The 18,588-nt window shown below is 42.4% G+C and overlaps 1 protein-coding gene across 3 annotated transcripts in view; it reads left to right on the top strand.

Annotated features, from left to right (window-relative positions):
* Nucleotides 1–18,588, top strand: part of LOC138611066 (receptor-type tyrosine-protein phosphatase mu-like) — a 188,741-nt gene that overhangs the window by 54,998 nt on the left and 115,155 nt on the right. For all 3 annotated transcript variants that reach the window (XM_069683967.1, XM_069683968.1, XM_069683969.1), the window contains exons 3-6: nt 4,034–4,308; nt 8,962–9,040; nt 11,297–11,412; nt 13,602–13,776. In XM_069683967.1, the coding sequence (XP_069540068.1) occupies nt 4,034–4,308; nt 8,962–9,040; nt 11,297–11,412; nt 13,602–13,776 (645 nt within the window). The remainder of the gene's footprint in view (nt 1–4,033; nt 4,309–8,961; nt 9,041–11,296; nt 11,413–13,601; nt 13,777–18,588) is intronic.

Consider the following 18,588-nt stretch of genomic DNA (forward strand, 5'->3'; position numbering starts at 1 on the left):
TTTTTATTACAGTAAACACAGAGAGGTTCTATGAAAGGCTTTGTATGATGCGTTTGAACTTTAACCCTGACACAAACATAAGTGAAAAGCACAAAAAATAAGCCAAACATGACTGAAAAAATATTCTCACACAAAAACTACAGAAAAACTTTCTTATATATTTATTTAAAAGATGTATCTTAATAATTTTGTAGTTTCCAAAGTTCCTGTCTTTAGCAACATCATGACCACTTAAGAGATCTCAATGACACCTGAGCGTGCTCCAGCCACCAACAAAGACCATATGTACTTCAGAGCTCTGAAGGCGCTGGTTTAGCTTAGGGATTGGTAATGAATTTTGAATATTGAAATAGTCTTTAATTTTTTTTAAAAAAAATTTGGCACTGGTTTAACTCAGTGGTTAAATCGGTGAGAGGCTACAGTCCTCAATACGGTGGCCCCGGGTTCAACTCCCGCCCTCTGCCCTTTGCCGCGTGTCATCCCCACTCTCTCTTCCCACATTTCTGCCACCATCCACTGTCCTCTCTCTAAATTAAAGGCATAAAAAGCCCCAAAAAATCTTTAAAAAAAGAAAAAATATACTGTATGTTTTTTGTTGTTTTTACCAGCGCCTGGTTGTAATGCGGCCCTGCCGTCAAATGCCATTAAATAACAAAAGAAGAAGAAAGCATTAGTGCTAGGTGCCGGTAACACGGGTGTGGCGCTGTGAGATTCAGAACCGGAGAAAAATCCAGAGACTTCTGCAGCCGTCAAAGAAATCTGTGTGGAACTAGTCGATTAGAAATAAAGGAAAATGCACAGTATGACCGGCTGATTGTCCCTCTAAGAGGAATGATCCACGTCTGTGTGTTATATAGGGAAGATGCACAGTTAATTATAACCTGTGTTTTATAGGAGCTTTTTTGGTGCACACTTTAACATGATAACAAAGTGAAAAAGTCTCTCTCGCTCCTCATGTTGTGTTCAAATAATTGTCAATAATTGTATTCCCAGTGAATATTGAATAGTATATTTGCTTGAAATACCCATACCTAGTTTAACTCAGTTGGTAGAGCAGGAACCCCATATACAGAGGCTACAGTCCTTGAAGCAAGTCTCTTCAGCTGTCCTATCTAATAAAGGCAAAATGGCGATGAACATTTTTTTTGGAGAAGTTAGTAAGTGCACCTTGAGTCACAATTTTTTATCATACTATTTCCAAGGTCAATATTATACTTTCTTGCCAAGTATCTTTTTATCTAATCACATTTTTGCCCAATGAGAATGCTTTATTATCGTTATGCAGCTTGATATTCAGCTCACTCTCTGACCCCTCTATCTTCTAGCCCTCTGTGGGCTAGTTGTAGCTTGATCCACAATGTAATCGAGCGTTTATCAGCATAACACGGTTTGCATGGGGGACTTCATATTAAAACACAGCCCCCTCATAAATATGATCCAAAACATGTTAAGACCCTTTAAAATAACAACTTGTTACCACCTGACGAACAAAGCTGGGGAGGCTGACTCTGTGTCATCACAACTCACTGCTCCTCCTCCTCCTCCTGCTCCCTCGCCTCCCTGTTTCATTGTGTAAACATGACAGAACCCCCACTCGTTATCTGAAGCTGGAGACAGATGGAATTGGTGAGCGTTACAAGTGCAGCACAACAAAACAAGTGGGCAAGCTCGAGTCATTGATGGAGCAAATAGGGTTTTGCGAGAGGCTGTTTGGTTGACACACTCGGGGACCGTGCTCGCTGACTTCTTTGACGTTATTCACCCTGTTTTAACACCATATCTGAGTGAATCACCAGATGTTAAATCTAATGACAAGGATTCACATCCGCTGCGGCTCAGCTCTGCCTCACAAGCAGGAGAGCAGAGCTGTTTTTTTTTTTGCTAACAGGTTGTTTGTTTCACCTCCAAGCAGAATGTGCGTTCCAGTCATTACCACACTTCCAAAAAGATGTATTTCAACATAAACGGAGTCTTGTTGGCTGTGCCTCAAATGCTGTTACGATTTGTGCCATCTCATTACCAAGCCAAGCTAAATAGGATGATGACAAATAGAATGTGTTCTGCATCTCCTTGAGAGTTTGCCAACATAATAATTCTCACTTGTGTTTTATTGGCAAGAGGGGAGAGAATTAGATTAACCTTTAATATTGAACCAAAGCGATAAAATCTAAATGGGGCTTGGTTGGCAAATAGATTTTAACTTATTGATTTCTCATAATTTCCCTCCTCGCTGTCATTGAGGGAACAACACTCGTCTCAAATATCCGGCATTTGTCGGATTAGTGTTTTTTTCGTCTTTGTATTTTGATGAATGATAATGATTGGAGTGTTTCTATCAATCCAGAGATAAGAGCATTTTCTCATTAACACTAGAATTCTCAGTGCTATTAGGAAAGCTCTCAGCACAGTCATTTACCTGCCCACTGAATACTCTGCAAAGATTAGGTCTTTTATTTAGTTACCTTTAAACCTCAGGTCCTGATTGCTGGCAATAATCAGATTCTACTCCAGGAGATCTTTTTATTATGGTAGTAACCACCTGCATATAAACACTAACACTTCCTAGTCAAATGTTTACTTTATTTAATACAGAAAGGAACCAATCAGTTGGTTTTAGTTCTCATAGATCTCACAAATCTAGTCTTTGGTATCATACTTCAAAGATACATGAAATAAATGTGTTACTTGCCCCGACCGCAGAGATTCAAACGTTTCAATTTGCTTCTAAACATGATCAAAGATGACAGGAAGATTTGTCTCTTTGGGGCAATAATTGGGTGGTAAATTCAATGCTGGTGTCAAATTGACTTGTCTTACACCTACACCAGCATACATAAGAAAAGCAACAATGTTTTCTTAAGCATTAAGCCTCACGTGAAAGTGTTTGGATGCAGTGGTTAACGGAAATTATGGCGATAAATGTTCGTCAACGACCATTTTTCAACGAGACGCTGACAGGCTAAAAATAGATCGTTGTGATGGCACGTATGTTTTGTTTTCGTTAACGAGACGCGACGGGACTAAAATGTTAGTGGTTGGCTGACAGACATTTAACCAGTTAGAGATGACGGGTATCACGAAGGAGTTGTTTAATGCGTCATTTGGCGCTCCTTCTGCACAACAAGGAGCGATCATCAGCTGTCTGCTTCAGTACGACTGTTTAAATAAAAAGTTAGGACCAAGCATAAAAACGGAATCCAATGTCCTTAGATGCCCAGCGTTCTTTTACTGTATGTATGATCTGCTGAAATTAAAACTATACAGGGTAAAAATATGGCTAAAACTAATAAGCATTTCCGTCTAAAGACTAAATCTAAAATAGCTGCCCAAATTAACACTGTTTTGATGCTTGTTATATAGCATGCTAGCAGCTGTTGGAGGTGCAGCGAATTTTGAGGTAAATGCTAACTTGCTTGCTAACATGCTCATAATGACAATGTGAAAATTCGGCAGGCAAATGTTTCGCTACTTCACCGTTTAATTTAAGTGTGTTAGCACGTTAACATTAGCTAACAAGCACTAAACACAAAGTAGCAGTTGATGTTGATGAGAATGTTATGCTCCACTGTCGACCAAACGGCTGAACAACGTCGGCTCTCTTTAGGATTAGCATCATTAGTTTGGCTGAAAACTGGTAATGAAATAACTTCTATATCAATTTGTCTTAAATTAAGTACTTTTTGAGATTTATTTTAGCTTTCTGAAGTGATTCTATCTTTATTCTATGACGTTTCTGTTTGTGTTCAACAATGTTTTCAGTCTGTATGGCTTTGTGTTTTATTTCTCTGTGTTTTAATGTGCGTAGTTTTTATTGTAAGCACTTTGTATCTGTGTTTTTGAAGGGTGCTGTATAGATAAAGTTTATTTTATTATTATAATACTATCATAAAGTGTAGTTAGGTTTTCTGTTTAGTATTAAACAATGCATGAACTTTTGCCAGACATTTTACAACCTACATCAGTAAACCTGCCACTGTTTGAGCTGCTGCTTGGATAAAACCTGCACAACTCATGATGTAAAACTCTTTTGCAGGTTCAGCCTACATGATGGTGAACACATCAGGACGCTTTGCAGGACAGAAGGCCTTACTGCTGACACCACAGCTGCGGGAGAACGACACCCACTGTGTTACCTTCCACTACTACATCGGAGGCAGGGACAACAGCCACCCGGGTCACCTTAATGTGTATATCAAAGAAAACAACAGTCCCATGGGGATGCCTGTTTGGAACGTGTCGGGTCCAGCCTCTCGGTCCTGGGGACAGATGGAGCTGGCCATCAGCACCTACTGGCCCAACTTCTACCAGGTGAGGAAGTGTGGTCTGAATCCAGTTCTCTTTGGATAACGTCTCATCGCTAAACTAGGTTACTCATTGTAAGCAGCCTTTGTAGTTACGCCAAAGTCATTAAAGCATGCTCGCTGGGTGGAGCAAGACACATTTATTATTTGAGATGGTCCAAAAAAATCGCACAATAGCTTATTCAAAACACCTAAGATTATTGATTTCTGGGGCTACCTCGGTATCCATGGTAATCCGCTCTCCCTCCCTCCCATCTCAGCCAGTTCTCCTTTTCCAATTCTGAAAACTCATTTTCACTTACCAATGCACATGACTGCTGGCCAGGGCAAGGTGATTTCACACTTGCCTGGCTATTAGTCTTCACGGGGTTTGTTCCACAAGTCCACCAAATGTTAATTGATGCAGAGAGACCCCTTAACCTCCCAATGGGAGACAGTCCCCTGGTGAATTATTTCATTATGGCCTGAGCTTGTCCACAGTGGAGCTGAGGGGAGTCCTCCTGCCTGCTCATCATAGCCACCCTGATAACTTAGTTAACAAGGGACACCACTGAGTTCCTCGCTGCTGAATGTGAGATACAGGAGGCTTAATGAGAGGCACATGGACAAAAGAAAGACGGAAAAGGGGGGAGGACAGAATGTGCTGCAGTTTCCATGAATAGTCGCTGCTTTCTTTAGGAGGGTGACCCTTAAGTGACATTAGGATGCAACAGCAGGCTGCTCAAATGATTTTAGTTTTAGCTGAAGGTACTGAAAGATTGAAGGAGTCTGCCTGTGGGAGAGGCTTGTTATGTTTGGATCCATACTTTTGGCTGCAACGCAAAGCAAACCACAAACCTAAACTCTAACTGTCATTGAATCTGTTCAGAAATTAGAAATAACCATTTGGCTCACCCTTATTTCACACAATTTCACTACAGATGCTTCTTAAATGCACCTGACTTCACATTTAAACAAAACACCCAGCTTCTTTTGAATCCTAAGTAAAGATCAATGATGGTTGAACGTTTGGACACGCTGTTCGTGCTTTGTTTCAGCAAATCTCCACAAGTAACTGCGAGCGCTTAGGCCCAAAATGGCATGTAATGCTTCCAGTGTGTTCAGGGAAATTCCCAGCATCTGTTGCCTTTCAAACCCCAGCGGAAGGTCGCCTGTCTCTTGTTTGTAATTGTTCCAGACCCAAACTGACAACACGGGTAAATCAGAGGATGCTAATGATCTTAGCACCACTCTCAGACAAGAGAACAGAGGCCGATGCTTGAAATTGTCACTAATTAAAAACATGGCACTAATTATAGGTGTCTTTAATTGCATAGTATCCTACGCAATTGTCAAAGGGAAGCCACCTGATACTTGGAAATTATTTTTTAATTACCGGTAAGGCTTTTAGTCATCACGAGCCTTTCAGCTTTTTGATAATTACTCTTCTTTGAGAACATCCCTAAAACTTTTAATTGAGATTGGCATGCAACTCAGTTTTTAGTAAATGTCATGCATGGGGTACATGCTTCTACACATACAACTCAAAATATACATACCATGAACATTCATCACTTACCTTATATGCAGCAGTGCACCTATAAGAGAGAAAAACCTAAATGTCCTCATCTATCTTGATTTCAATACAGTAGAAACTATGGCAGAGCTAATCAATCCTGCTGTAATGTAGTACTTAGCCGAGTCCCTGAGGGATAGCCGCTGCGGTGATGTAGACATTGAATGTCGGGTTCACTGTCTGTCTCTCTGACAAATGAGAATGGTGAACTTTCCTGTGACATCAACAGCTTTCGTCCCATGTGAATATTTTCACTCCGTGGGTCAGGCCCAATTATGCACTGCACTATCATTGATGTTGGAATCAATTATATCACAGCTATTAGGCAGCCTGACTGATGTCTGTTGCACAAACAAAGGATTTCAATTAGAGAGTGGGGGCTAGTTCATTTGTCTGGTGGCGATATATGGAGTGGTTGGCCTTTTAATTTCCTTTAAATTAGCCTGTAATGAGGCCATAATTGGCACCCAAGACATTCACTTTCATATTTCATGAGACAAAAAAAGAAATTTATAATTAGACGGCCTTATCTGAAGGCATCCTGCCTCCCAGATGACAATGGTAACTATCTCCGCCTCCACATTCCTCGGCTACAAAAGGAATCTCAGAGATGTATGTGTGCGCAGCCTAGCTACGACTAGCGGGACACGTGTTTCTGAGTGACTCCATATACGGAACATACCCATTAATATACTGTAAACCATTCACTGGGAGATTTAGCCTTATATTTAGGGATTATGGCATGCAAAACATGTGTAGTCTGTGCGTGTGGTGTAATCGGTCTCCGCGCCACACCCTGGGTTTGGGAAGGAACCGGCATTCTGTTTCCCTTTTTACCACTCTGCAGACCAGCGGGTGCATAACTCTGACATTCTGCTGGGACACGCCCTCTGTCAGGGCTTAGGGCCATTTGTTTTGCAGGAGGACTCGGTCCTTAAAATAGGGTCATGTTAGTCTTACACTGCACAGTTGTGCTTGATTTTTAGATTTTCTGTTGGCAGAGAGCAGCAAACATGTCACCTCAGTAACACTAGACTCAACAACTGTGAAATGCAGCTGCAGCCCCTTCTCACGTAAGAGATACCCTTAACATTTGCATTAATGGGCTGGGCTCTCTCGTAATATAAAAAGCATACGGTCACACTTACTTAAATTCTTGTATCTTACCATGCAGATAGTTTTGAGTTTTGAGTTATTCATCTGACTTATATTTTTCACACCTGTCATCAGTTTTCTTTTATAACTTTAACAATACTGTCAACGCTAAAAATATTCGACTGAGGTCATTGGATTATCCAACGTATCAAGGAGCCACTTGCACATGCTCTTCTTAAATTTAAACTTTTCTTTGTTGTAAGTGTTTCAAGTGACAATTTAAGCGTCATTCAATCAAAACAGGATTCACCTCACAAACGTACTCTTATGTCTCATCTCTCTAATAGTTTTGACGACACAGTAGCTGCTAGCTGAAAATGCTTCCTAGCTAAGTAAACTTAGCAAACTAAGCTAACATTTGCTTGCTAACATATTACCTGTTTAGCTTGAACTGTATAAAGAAGTGATGGAATATTGTCAAGACATCTGACCTGACACTTGATAAAACATTATGTTTAGTAAAAAATATTAGCGGTCATGAGACTTTTACTCCTTTTACGTTTGACAGCTGCTAAGTTTTAAGGTAGAAGCCCCGCACATCAGCTTGAGTTATCTCAATGGATTCTTTAACTAATGGACATCATCTCTTTGTAACTGTCTGTAGCTCGAACCAACAGTGTGAAGGATAGTTCATTAGAGCCTCTGGGAGATGGGGGTGGCTTGAAGACTCTAAGGGTAAAACGATATATATATATATATATATGTATGTAAGGCTAATTTGTCCCATAATGACCAAATAACATTGGTTAGGCTGGCTTAGGTTAGCTAAACCGTTATTTCACCCTAATACTACATATAACTCGTAAACACTCATATTTCCCCAATGTGAGCATATAAACAAAACAAACCACACTTTTAATAATTATATTTACAAATTATAAAATTACAAAGGATGAAGTTCAGCATTTGTATTTTTAAAGGTTATTCTATTTCATTCATAGCAACAATTAAATTCCAGCAGCAGAGCAGTTCTGTTCAATGGATCCCCGCTCTAAACTGACCTAAACGACAATTTGACAAACGCGAATTAGGAACGACAAAGCTATTTTTGGCTGACTGCTGGGGTCAGCCCCACACAAGGGTCTGTAGGTGACTGACTGACTGACTGAGTGACGGTACTTTCAGAGCCATAGAGAGAGAGAGTTGCGACATCGCAATGGCGGATCATGGAGCATATTGGACCTCGACCGACGCAACTCTCTGTCTACATGGCTCTGGATACTTTGTTCGGGGAGTAGGCGGGGCTGCTCGTCAGCTGTCCTCGCCTACGTCCGCATCGTGCACCTGCTTTCAACCACGTTGTCATCGGCCTCATAAGGACAGTCTCTGTAACACATTGCCTACAAAAGCACACATTGACCTGATGCGGTCAGCCAAATACTAGGTTTTGACCTAATCTTGTTTTTCTTTTTTTGGCCTATTTTAGCTTCTTCTTGTAGCTTATTTTAAATGTATTTTATTTAACGTAAATGAAGTGCAAAGACACATTTAGGATGATGTCTAGTATATGCCAGGAATATAATATATATTAAGCATATGTCTGAGTGTTTTTCTAAAGTGGCCGTCAAAAAAAAAGTCTACCTTAAACTCCAACTTAAAATGAATGTCATCAGTAAGTGAGAACCTAAATTTGAATTGACCCCTTAATGACTTCTGTGATGTTAGCCATCTCACCCATACCCTGCACTTGTCACAGAGAGTGTGCTAATCGTCTCAAGGCTCAAACTTAATTTAACACTTGCATGTCATAACACCTATCAACTGTGACTTATTGTGGAAATAATGTCATCGGCCCGCAGCTGTGTGGAGCAGCTGCAGCCCCGCCAAGAGCAGATCGCATTAGCAGGAAGCTGGACTTTCTCTGTGCACACGCCCAGCCTCACTCAAGTGCCATTTGAAGACATGTGCCCATTTATCACTGGTGTTATGAGTCTCCTCTCTCCTCCTCAGATTGTGTTTGAAGCCGTAACCTCAGGGCAGCGTGGCATGCTGGCCATCAAAGACGTCGTGGTCCAGGGCCACCAGTGCAGTAAGTCCTTTTTCCCTTCACCATAAAAGAATATCATCAAAGCGCCATTGTCCTTTCCATGACACCCTCCCAAATACCTGTATCGTTGTTCTATTCAAGGCCTCCCAGTCAAACAAAAGGCCTTCAAAGACTATACAACAGTCAATCCTAAGTGTAAACCTCCCTCCTCTGTGCTCCCTGAAGATTTACGAGCATACAGTTGACGTGTTGAAGTGTGCTCAGGATTTAATGTTGGAGTGGCTGCCTAAAATCTATCCTTTGAGAGATTGGAGAAATAGTGCAAAAAAAAAAACGGGGACGAAAAACAAATACCAGACTGGATTCTACTATATTCCCCCTCCCTTAAGGATATTCAGTAAAGCATCTCATCTCTCAGATGTTCCGAGTTCCTCCGCTGAATATAAGTACAAGCTCTTCAGAGTGTGCGGCGGAGCTAATGAACATGTAATCACTCGCATATTTAGATTTTTTTCTGCCTCGGCTTCGGGAGGCTGCTGCTTTGGGAGTACAAGGATGAGGGCTCTTCAGGATTCCTCATTGCTACGCTTTTGAGAGTCATGTTAGTCCATATGGCACTCCTTAAGTTTATACCAAGAGCTTTCCACACTCTTGAGTCTAAGTCTAAATCAATATCACATGAGTTTTCATCAATTGATTTATACTTTACTCTACCGCTCATAGCTGAAATATCATAGCTCTGATTGTGAGGCGCTAATGACCTGGTAACCATTTGAAAGCAGCTGAATTCCTACAAATGTAATGTCAATAAGATGGATTTATAAAGCGATAGGTGTTGCATATAAATGTATCGGAGTAAATCGATGAGGCCGAGAGACGTGATCAATGTTTAAATGCGTGAAAGTGCGAGCGGATCGATAACCCACTCAGTGGCAATCGGGCTTCTTTGAGTGATAAGCAAAGTGATCGGAGCGACTCCTCAGTGGAGCACAGCCAATTCATTTTCTATTTATAAGACCATGTGGAATATCTGGCACAAAGGTGTGATTATGCCACTGGGTGGTCTGCCTCTCCCTCCATCATTAAAGAAGACATAAGCGATGAGGAAAATAGATTTGTCTTATTTGGCAGCGGATGGATTGACGGGACAAAGTTATAAAGGAGGTGCAGTTCAAAGACGAGGTTATGAAATATTAAGCAGAAGTGAAAGTCTCGATGATGAAAGTGATAGAATTAGCTTTTGCCAAGTCTTTAGAGATTTGGATATGTTTCGAATCAAGGTCGCTCCGCTGAATTGCCCTATTTTTCTATGCAGAATAGCGCTACTAATCAGAAATGTTCTACATAAGTTGCTTTCTGTGGACTATCCCAGTCAGTGAGCGCGCTCATAATGAGCACAGTTTGAAAAGAAAGTAGTGCTTTTGCAAGAATCCCCTCAATCAATGAAAGGATGCAGTAAAGAGAAAGCAGAAAGCGGGTTTGTGGAATTGTAAGATCAGGCCCTCTGGTGCCTCATTTTAAGGATTTAGGTGGGAAGTTCCTCACAAAGCGATGCTGGCCTCTGGCACTGAGAGTGTAAAATAGTGTCATAAAAAGCAGCATCCATTCGAGCTGACTTCTCTCAGTTCTACAGTTTTACAGAGAAGTCTTAGCAAAAGGGTGACACAGAGGGGAACAGTGAAATTGGAAAACACAGCAGCGGAGATGCTCATAGCTGAGTCACCCTGTTCTGTTGATACATTCTCACAAAACCATTTTAGGGAGGTTAAAGGTGTAATCTCAAAGATTGTCATGTAAATAATAATCAATTGCCTAATCTATCACCATAATGGTGATTGAGCCTATGCCCCACTGATGAAAGCCTTTGCATTTGCAGTATTTAGTATTATTATGGACTGGGTGTCTGGTGCGACATTTGTGGAAAAAATCCCAAGCGGAGCCCAGTTAGTGACGTATTTTCCATCACCCAGCAGTGGTTGGTCTGCCAGGGAGGGTAGGCGGAGCTAAGCGGCTGTTTTTCCGGTCTCTGCAAGTGTTGCGAGTAAACAGTAATCTACTATGGCTGAACAAACGAAGAAGAGATGGATGACTACAGATACAACTTCAAGAATAAGTGAAAATACAAAGAAAAAGAAACAAATTCGATGCTCAGAAAAGGAAAGCGACCTTTGGTTAAATTGGGAAGTGTCCAACTATTACAGATTATCTTCGAGATTGTATCTTTAAATTCTGCATCTCATATAATTGCATGTAATTCTGAAGCTATCTAAAAAAACATGTACATATCTGTTTTCCTAGTGAACACACCTCACTTCCTGACTATAAAGGGAGTGGAGGTCAACGCTGGACAGACGGCATCTTTTCACTGCACCGTCAATGGACGCAAAAGAGACAATTTCCGCCTCTGGCTCCAGGTGAGATCCATTTTTTATCCTTTTACACGCACTCCACATCAAAGACTGGATCAGAGGGTGGAATCAGTATTAGAACCGGGCCCTCTGGAAATTGACGTGTCTTATTGAAGAGACCCTATTTTAAGAATATGTAATCCTCTGATCTTGAGTCAGCGGTGCGACTGTTGTACCACAAGGTCTTTTTGAAAGCTGCAGGCGTGTGTCTTCTTTAAACGGTAGATTAGACATGAAGCTTTTGCCTCTTAATGTAGAAGATTCTCCCTCAAGTCATGCTACATACAGAAGATCAACGTATGGTTTAAGGAGATAACTATAACGACACATTTATGCTAAACAAATTATAGATTAATAATCAGTCAACATCACAGTGCGTCACACAATACTGGAGACACTGTGACAATTGTGTGACCTTAATAAATCAGATTATTTGGATCCAAATGGCTGGGTAAGAGACGACAAGGCAGGAGTACTTTGTTATTTTTAACATGTTTAACCAAATGACTGTATATATAGATGGACAGCGCCTCTCCATCTGCTCTCATTGTACGAAAGTGATGCCAAAATAACCCCCTGTGATGGGCGCTGCCATCTTGCGATGGTGACATTATTTGGACCCAGAGCTGCGAAGTAGAGCTGGGCTGGTGGAGCCGCCGTAGCCACTTCCGCTAACCAAAACACTCACTTAAATTACCGAAAAAACCCAGCAAAGATCCCACACGTCTGAGTGTTTAACAGCAGGACAGCTTCTTGTGTTGGTCTGAGGTTAAGGTCCACAGATAAGGAAACTTCAATGACTGTAGTGATTGTTTTAGTTACGTCTCCGCTCGTCGATCCTCCTCCACTCTGCTAATCTGGAACAGATCGGCTGCAGGAGCCGTATTTGTCAACAGAGCTGTCAATCATCCTTTTTACAGCATCAAATAACTAATTAAAAATAAACTTGTCAGAAAAAATGAACACTTGGACGTAAATCAGCATGATAAGAACTAACTATAATGACAGAAACCATGTTTGAGAAACATGTAGTTGGCGTGTATTTTGATTTTATAGTTTGACTCATGTCCCATCTGTTAACATGGAGGAGGCGGGCTTTATGACCTATAATGCAGCCAGTCAGCAGGGGGCGATAGAGTTGTTTTTGCTTCCTTTTTCGGGAGCTGTCATGTCGTCCATCTATTTATACAGTCTATGGTTTAACCCTAATTACATGGGGCCAAATGTAAACAGTTACACCACAGCCTTAGACGGTAAATCTTCCTGACTCACGAGAAGATGTCTGTTAAATTGTGCATCAGTAGACCCCAAACGCAGCTCTGGTCAGCAGTTTAACTCAAAGTCACTTTTAAAGGTACATTTAATTGTGGGTAAAAACTGTTCTTAAATTAGGAGCTAAACGCTGCTCCAGACTTCCACTTTTAAAAGTTGGTTTGAGGAGATTCAAGTAGATCTTGTGTGATTTATTGTTTAAATAAAATTCTAACCCAGGCTTTCACACGTTGCTTTATTGTGCCCTTGTGTTTGAAATTTCACCTGCTCGCCAGATTTCCTCAGGCCTGTGTGTCTGGGAGGCAGGGGATTACAGTTGTCTCAGATCACCGCAGTATGGTCTTAACCTATATAGATGTTGGCTCTGTGGATACTGTGTACTATATCCGGCACAGCTGAGCTGCACAGCAGTCTTGAATTGACCTTGTTCTGAACAGCGAAGGTAGTGCATCTGGCAGACATAACCCTGCAGCTCTGCTGCTAAGCACACTGTCACACATGTGATCAGTGGGAGCACGACGCCGGGTAAAGGTCCTGTGCCAGGTACTCCATCATTTTAACAAACACGTCCTCATTAGCACAGGAGCTGGAAAACAAACATTAAGTGAAGTCCCCCGATGACAGTAATGAAGAAATATTTCTAATGAACAAATGTCCCCCATCTGCCTGCTGTGAGGGGTGACAGCTGGGGAGAGCCCACTGTGTGTTTGCGCGTGTGCATGTGTGTGTGTGCGACTATGTGTGATAAATGCACTCCTACTTACAGCCACCAATGGGAATGATAGGACACAAACAAAAACACACAAGAACAGACAACAAGTACTCGACCAGAGTTTCTGAAACACACAAGGTCGGCCCACTTTGCTTATTAAACCTTTCCTTTTTCGAGGCTCACTTGTGTGCTTTGTCTCGCTTCCAAACAGGGCATCGGTGGACGGGAGGCCCCGATGAAAGCCACGAAACCTTGGAACAACCGGCGCTTCATAGGCACTTTCGATGTAGAGAACACAACCAAGGGCGACTCGGGCCGCTACCGCTGCATCGTCCACTCGGACAAAGGGGTTGGAGTGTCTAATTATGGCGAACTAACCATCAAGCGTGAGTATTCGTCCCAGAGCATGAAAGAAACACGGACGCCGCCTCACACAGCAGAACATCCACATGTTTTTCCATCCACATGACCTTTTGTGCATTCAACAAAGTCAGCGTGAGATAAACAGGAAATGCTGCATGTTTGGGAGATGTCCTCTAAGGCGATACTAAAAATATAAGCTTTTTATGTTGATTTGTTATCCAGTGGACTTTAATGCTTCCCCCTGTAAACGCTGCCCTTGACTGAGCACAATTCCACCCTAAAAGATCACAAAGGCAAGCGGCACCGGGTTTACAGTAACCTCACTGATATTTCACTCCCGCAGTCATTTGATATGAATTTATGGAGTCGACTGAAACTAAATCCTGCAAGGCCTCACTTTCCTACAGCCCTATAGCCCGGTAATGGCCTTCTATATTTCTTCACCTCAATTTTCTCCCTGTGCTCTCAATTGAATTTACTGCCCTGATTTTTTTTTTTCCACCGTCTTTTTTTTTTTTTTTTTTTGTCTCCAAGCTTCATGTGATTGATAGGTTTAATCCTGCCTGTCCAGATCGAGGTCTGTCAATCATGCGAGAACGACCGGGCCCAGACACAGCAGAGAGTGAAGAGGGAGATAAAGTCTCTCTGCCCGAGTGTATCAGTGGGTTTCAGTGGTGTACTCAAAGAAAATTTACTGACACTCTGGAGGCACTCAAAACCACGCTCGTGCATAAATTCAGCAACACAATCACTCGCACATCTTTGCACTTACGCATACTCACTAGACGGCCGTATTTCTGACGATCGCTGCTCTCAATGTGTTACTAGATATATTTTTACACAAGGCAAACCAGTTAAGTGGAGAGTGCCTGCGTCATAAATATTTAAAATGAAGTAATTTTGCAGATTTAGGCACACATCTAATCTTGTAATGCATCCTGCTTTAAATTCTGCAGAGATTTCACACCTAGATGACTCCGACATAAGCCAAGCTCGTCGCAGGAAGAAAAGAGGCGTTTTCACGGTTATAAGTGTCACGCATATAAAAGCTGATATCTCCTCTTATCGTACCAGTCGTAAAACAAGTGCTTAACCCTCCAAGCAACGTGCCTGAGTCGTAAATCCTCCTTAAATGTGTGTTCACAGCGTCCGTGACTCGTTTTTGGAGGAGTGACCACGGAGTGATTCTGTGGATTATGACTCTGCTACAGTCAGACACCGGCTCCCTCTCCCCGCACCCCACCCCTCATTAGCATACACTGCTTTTTTCTTCAACATGAGGAGAATGAATGCTTGATTATCCCAGATAATCACTTCTGCCTTTCATGCCAGGATTCAGTCAGATTTATGTGCCTATGTGGAAGTGCACTGCATGTATTTCCAGAGCGGCGTGCAGATTGGCCCGGTGCAGCGCCTCTCCTGTGCCCCTCTTGTGATGGGCTCTCCTGTAGTGCAGCCAGTGGTTCTGAAAGGGCGATAATTACTCCCCGTCCAAGTGCTGGCTCCGTTCTTGGCCTGGTTAGAATCACCTGGAGCCCACAAAGCGCACGCTGAGCTCCAGCGTTATATTCTGGGCCATGTAACCAACTCAAGGCTGCCGAGGCGCGGCCGTGTCAACGCTAATGAGAGAAGCCACCAAAAATCGAAGGCCGAACAGCCGGCCAAGCACGTCATTTTCCTGTGGCCTCCTCTCCTCCTATCACGAGCTGATCAATTCGTTACTCACAGCAGCCCAATTAGGAGAGAGCACAACGTAATGAGGACCTCTTGCATCTCAGCGAGAGAGGCACAGTGGATGTAACAAGCAAATGAGAGAAGGATTTATAAAGACTCTGGTCTAACTAATCTAACAAGGGAGCAGAGTGGCAGCTCTTATTAGTGCTCTCTGTGTGGTGCAAGGCACATGGACGACAAAGTGTGTGTGTGTGTGTGGGTCTGCAAATTGAAAGTATGAGCCATTTATGTTTGTTTTGTTGTGCTGAAATAAAGAGTCCAATTATTGATAAGTCAGTGGAAAGGACATTTAATGACATTTTGAAAACCGATTAATCATTTGAATAATTTATTCAGCAAAAAATCTCAAAGATTTACTCGTTTCAACTTCCCTAATATTAGATCCCATCGGCTATAGTCTGACGACGATACAGCCTCAACATGGTGGGCGTGTAGCCAGCAGTTAGCGATAAACGACTTCCAGTCAAGACTTCCTATTCCGCGTGCTACATTGTTTACAGAAAAAGAGACCGTTTTTTCTTGTGATTGACTTCAATTAACGGGTCTTACCTTTGCTGAAATTTCAACATCATGATGCAGATTAGTAAAAAGTAGAAATGAAGCTTTGTCAGGTCTGTCCTCAAGAGGAGAAGAAAACTACTTTTAAAATGCTCGTTTGTTGAACGGAGGTCGGATCCATCATTTCTGAGGCATTTGAGGAAGTCGGGAAATCTGAACGCTGAACGGCTTTCATGACACAGCGTCAAGGGAAGATATCTCAAGTTGAATTTTAGACTTAGAACAGATTGTTAGCTGTTAGCATGCAGATGTCTGTTTATAGAGATTAATGAGAAGCAAAATCATACGCTGATGGGAGCTGTGATGTCATTACGGCGCATTGCGTTCTGCCTGCTTTTGCTCTCCACACGGACTGCATTTCCTGCATACGCTGCAGCCTGCTCATACGTGATTGGTCAATATTTCTCGGAATACAAGCGTACTACAAATGGAAACATGAACACTTGCCATCCCTAAAATCCACATCCCTGACTGCCCTCTGTAAAAAGAGTTGACAACTTCTCAGATGTGATGTTTTCTTCTGAATTATATGATTCTAAATTGAATATTTGAATAATTAATAGTTTGTATGACAAAACAAGTAATGGCAAGTCGCCACCTTGGTTTCTGAGAAAAAATCCATGTGCATTTTGCACACTTTTCTGGCATTTTATAGTCTAAAAATCTTTTTTTTTTCCTTTAATTGTTGATTAAAGTTTTTGTTAGCTGCAGCCTCAGTGTATCTGTTCTTCGTGTCTCTTTGCCATCCAGCATTGGCTCCACGCTCATGCCTGTGTGAGTGTTTTTCCTCGCATGTGCACGAGTGTGCATTTGTGCGATTGCGTTCTGGCAGGCGGGCAGGTGCTGTGGTAGAGGAGGACCCAGCTGTCGCCAGGCCGCTTGCCTGTCTGGTCAACATCATGACAGCAGCTGCTCGCTGACCCTCGCGTATGGCCGCCACTGTCATCTGCGCGCTGTCACCCATCTCCAGCCAGCACGGAGCCCACGTCTGAGCCCTTTCCAGGGTGACGCTGCCTCGTGAGGCTCAAACAGAGGGAATGGAGTTGTTAATATCCTAAAGTGTTCCAACACTTGAGTGTATTTCACACCGGTAATCCGTTATTTTCAGTGCGTCTGCTGCGGCTGTTGAACAGAGGATTACTGCACCTACAGGAATTATTTCATCACCGTAAGCTGCTGTTGCTTTTGTCAAGCAGAAACTTTCAAAAGTTAAATGAAATGCTTATTGCCATAATACATCACGCCGCTTAGTCGTATTGTTACGGAAATGTTCTCGTGTGATAAGAGCAGAAAGAGGATTGAATGGCAGCAGAGGCATCCATACATCACAGAACAGGATGTCTGACTGATTGAAGGGCTCTTGCCTTTAATATTTGATTCCCACAGTCTGATGATGACTCCTTCAACAGAAACCCAGGCAGTCTCATAACTTGAGTGAATATTAGTTGGTTGAATATCATGTTGCCAAGTTAGTCACCCTGTGAGTCAGCAGCTTCAAACTTTGTCATCTTTTGAGGGCCATTTGGTCCTGCGTGTGACAAAGTGTGATCATAGAGTGAGTGCGCTGGCAAACGTGTCAAACATGATCTGGTAACAACAGGACACTTTTCTCCTTGGAGGTAGATTTGTTATTTGATGACTAGCTTTACTAGTCATCGAATAAAAAGTTTTACTTGTAGGAAGTTGTTCTACAACGTTCTTGTTTGAATTAGTTTGTTTAAAGTTGTAATCTTGAATATCTCAGTTTCATTCTCTTTAGCGGCCCCTGTGGTGATGAACGGTAATTGCGGGAGCACACTTCCCAGATATCCAGACGCTGTCACATGTGTGACATCCACGGTCGGCTCCGGTTGGAACTCTGTTTTTTTTAGTTGTCCATGCAATTTGCTTTTCTCCAGAGAAACATTAAAGGCTAAATGACTGCAAGAGTGCTCAGTTCTCTTTAACCCCATTTCATACTTTGAAGACAAATCAGATAGTTTGCAAACTTAATTAATATACCAGTATTTTCTCCATTGTACTATGAGGTTTGGTATTACAGCATGAGCCTGTGCTGCTTTCTGTTGTTTAAATGAATCTGACCATATTGCTTCTTAACTCACTTAAACCCCTTTTAGGACGTAACAACAGACCATAAAAGACCATCAAAACAAGCCAATGGTTGACGCCAGATTTCGGATCGCTTTGTGTCTCTGTCTGGCTCCGACACGCAGACGGGGAGCGCTGCGTGTTAAGTCCAGGGGAGGACCTGCTGGATTAGCTGGTTCGCTTTAGGTGATGTTTGACAGAAACACTGGAAGCTCTGGATTAGCGGGAGTTTAGGGACCTGCGGCGAAGGTCACCGTGGGGTAACCATCTGCTGAGGGAGAGCCAACCAATTCTCTGTGGGACACCTCAGCCGGCTCCTAATGTGCCTGGAGACTTCTTCCTCTCCATGACAACTCCATGAAGCAGCCAGGCGACTAATGGCATTATTCTGTTACATGTGTGTGCTCATTAGAGCTGCTCACCGCGGCCTGTGGGACCCGTAACTATTGCAGTGC

This window comes from Semicossyphus pulcher, unplaced genomic scaffold (genome assembly GCF_022749685.1).
Source record: "Semicossyphus pulcher isolate SPU_LCO1_2020_fin unplaced genomic scaffold, fSemPul1.0.p SCAF_7, whole genome shotgun sequence".
NCBI classification, from domain to species: Eukaryota; Metazoa; Chordata; class Actinopteri; order Labriformes; family Labridae; genus Semicossyphus; species Semicossyphus pulcher.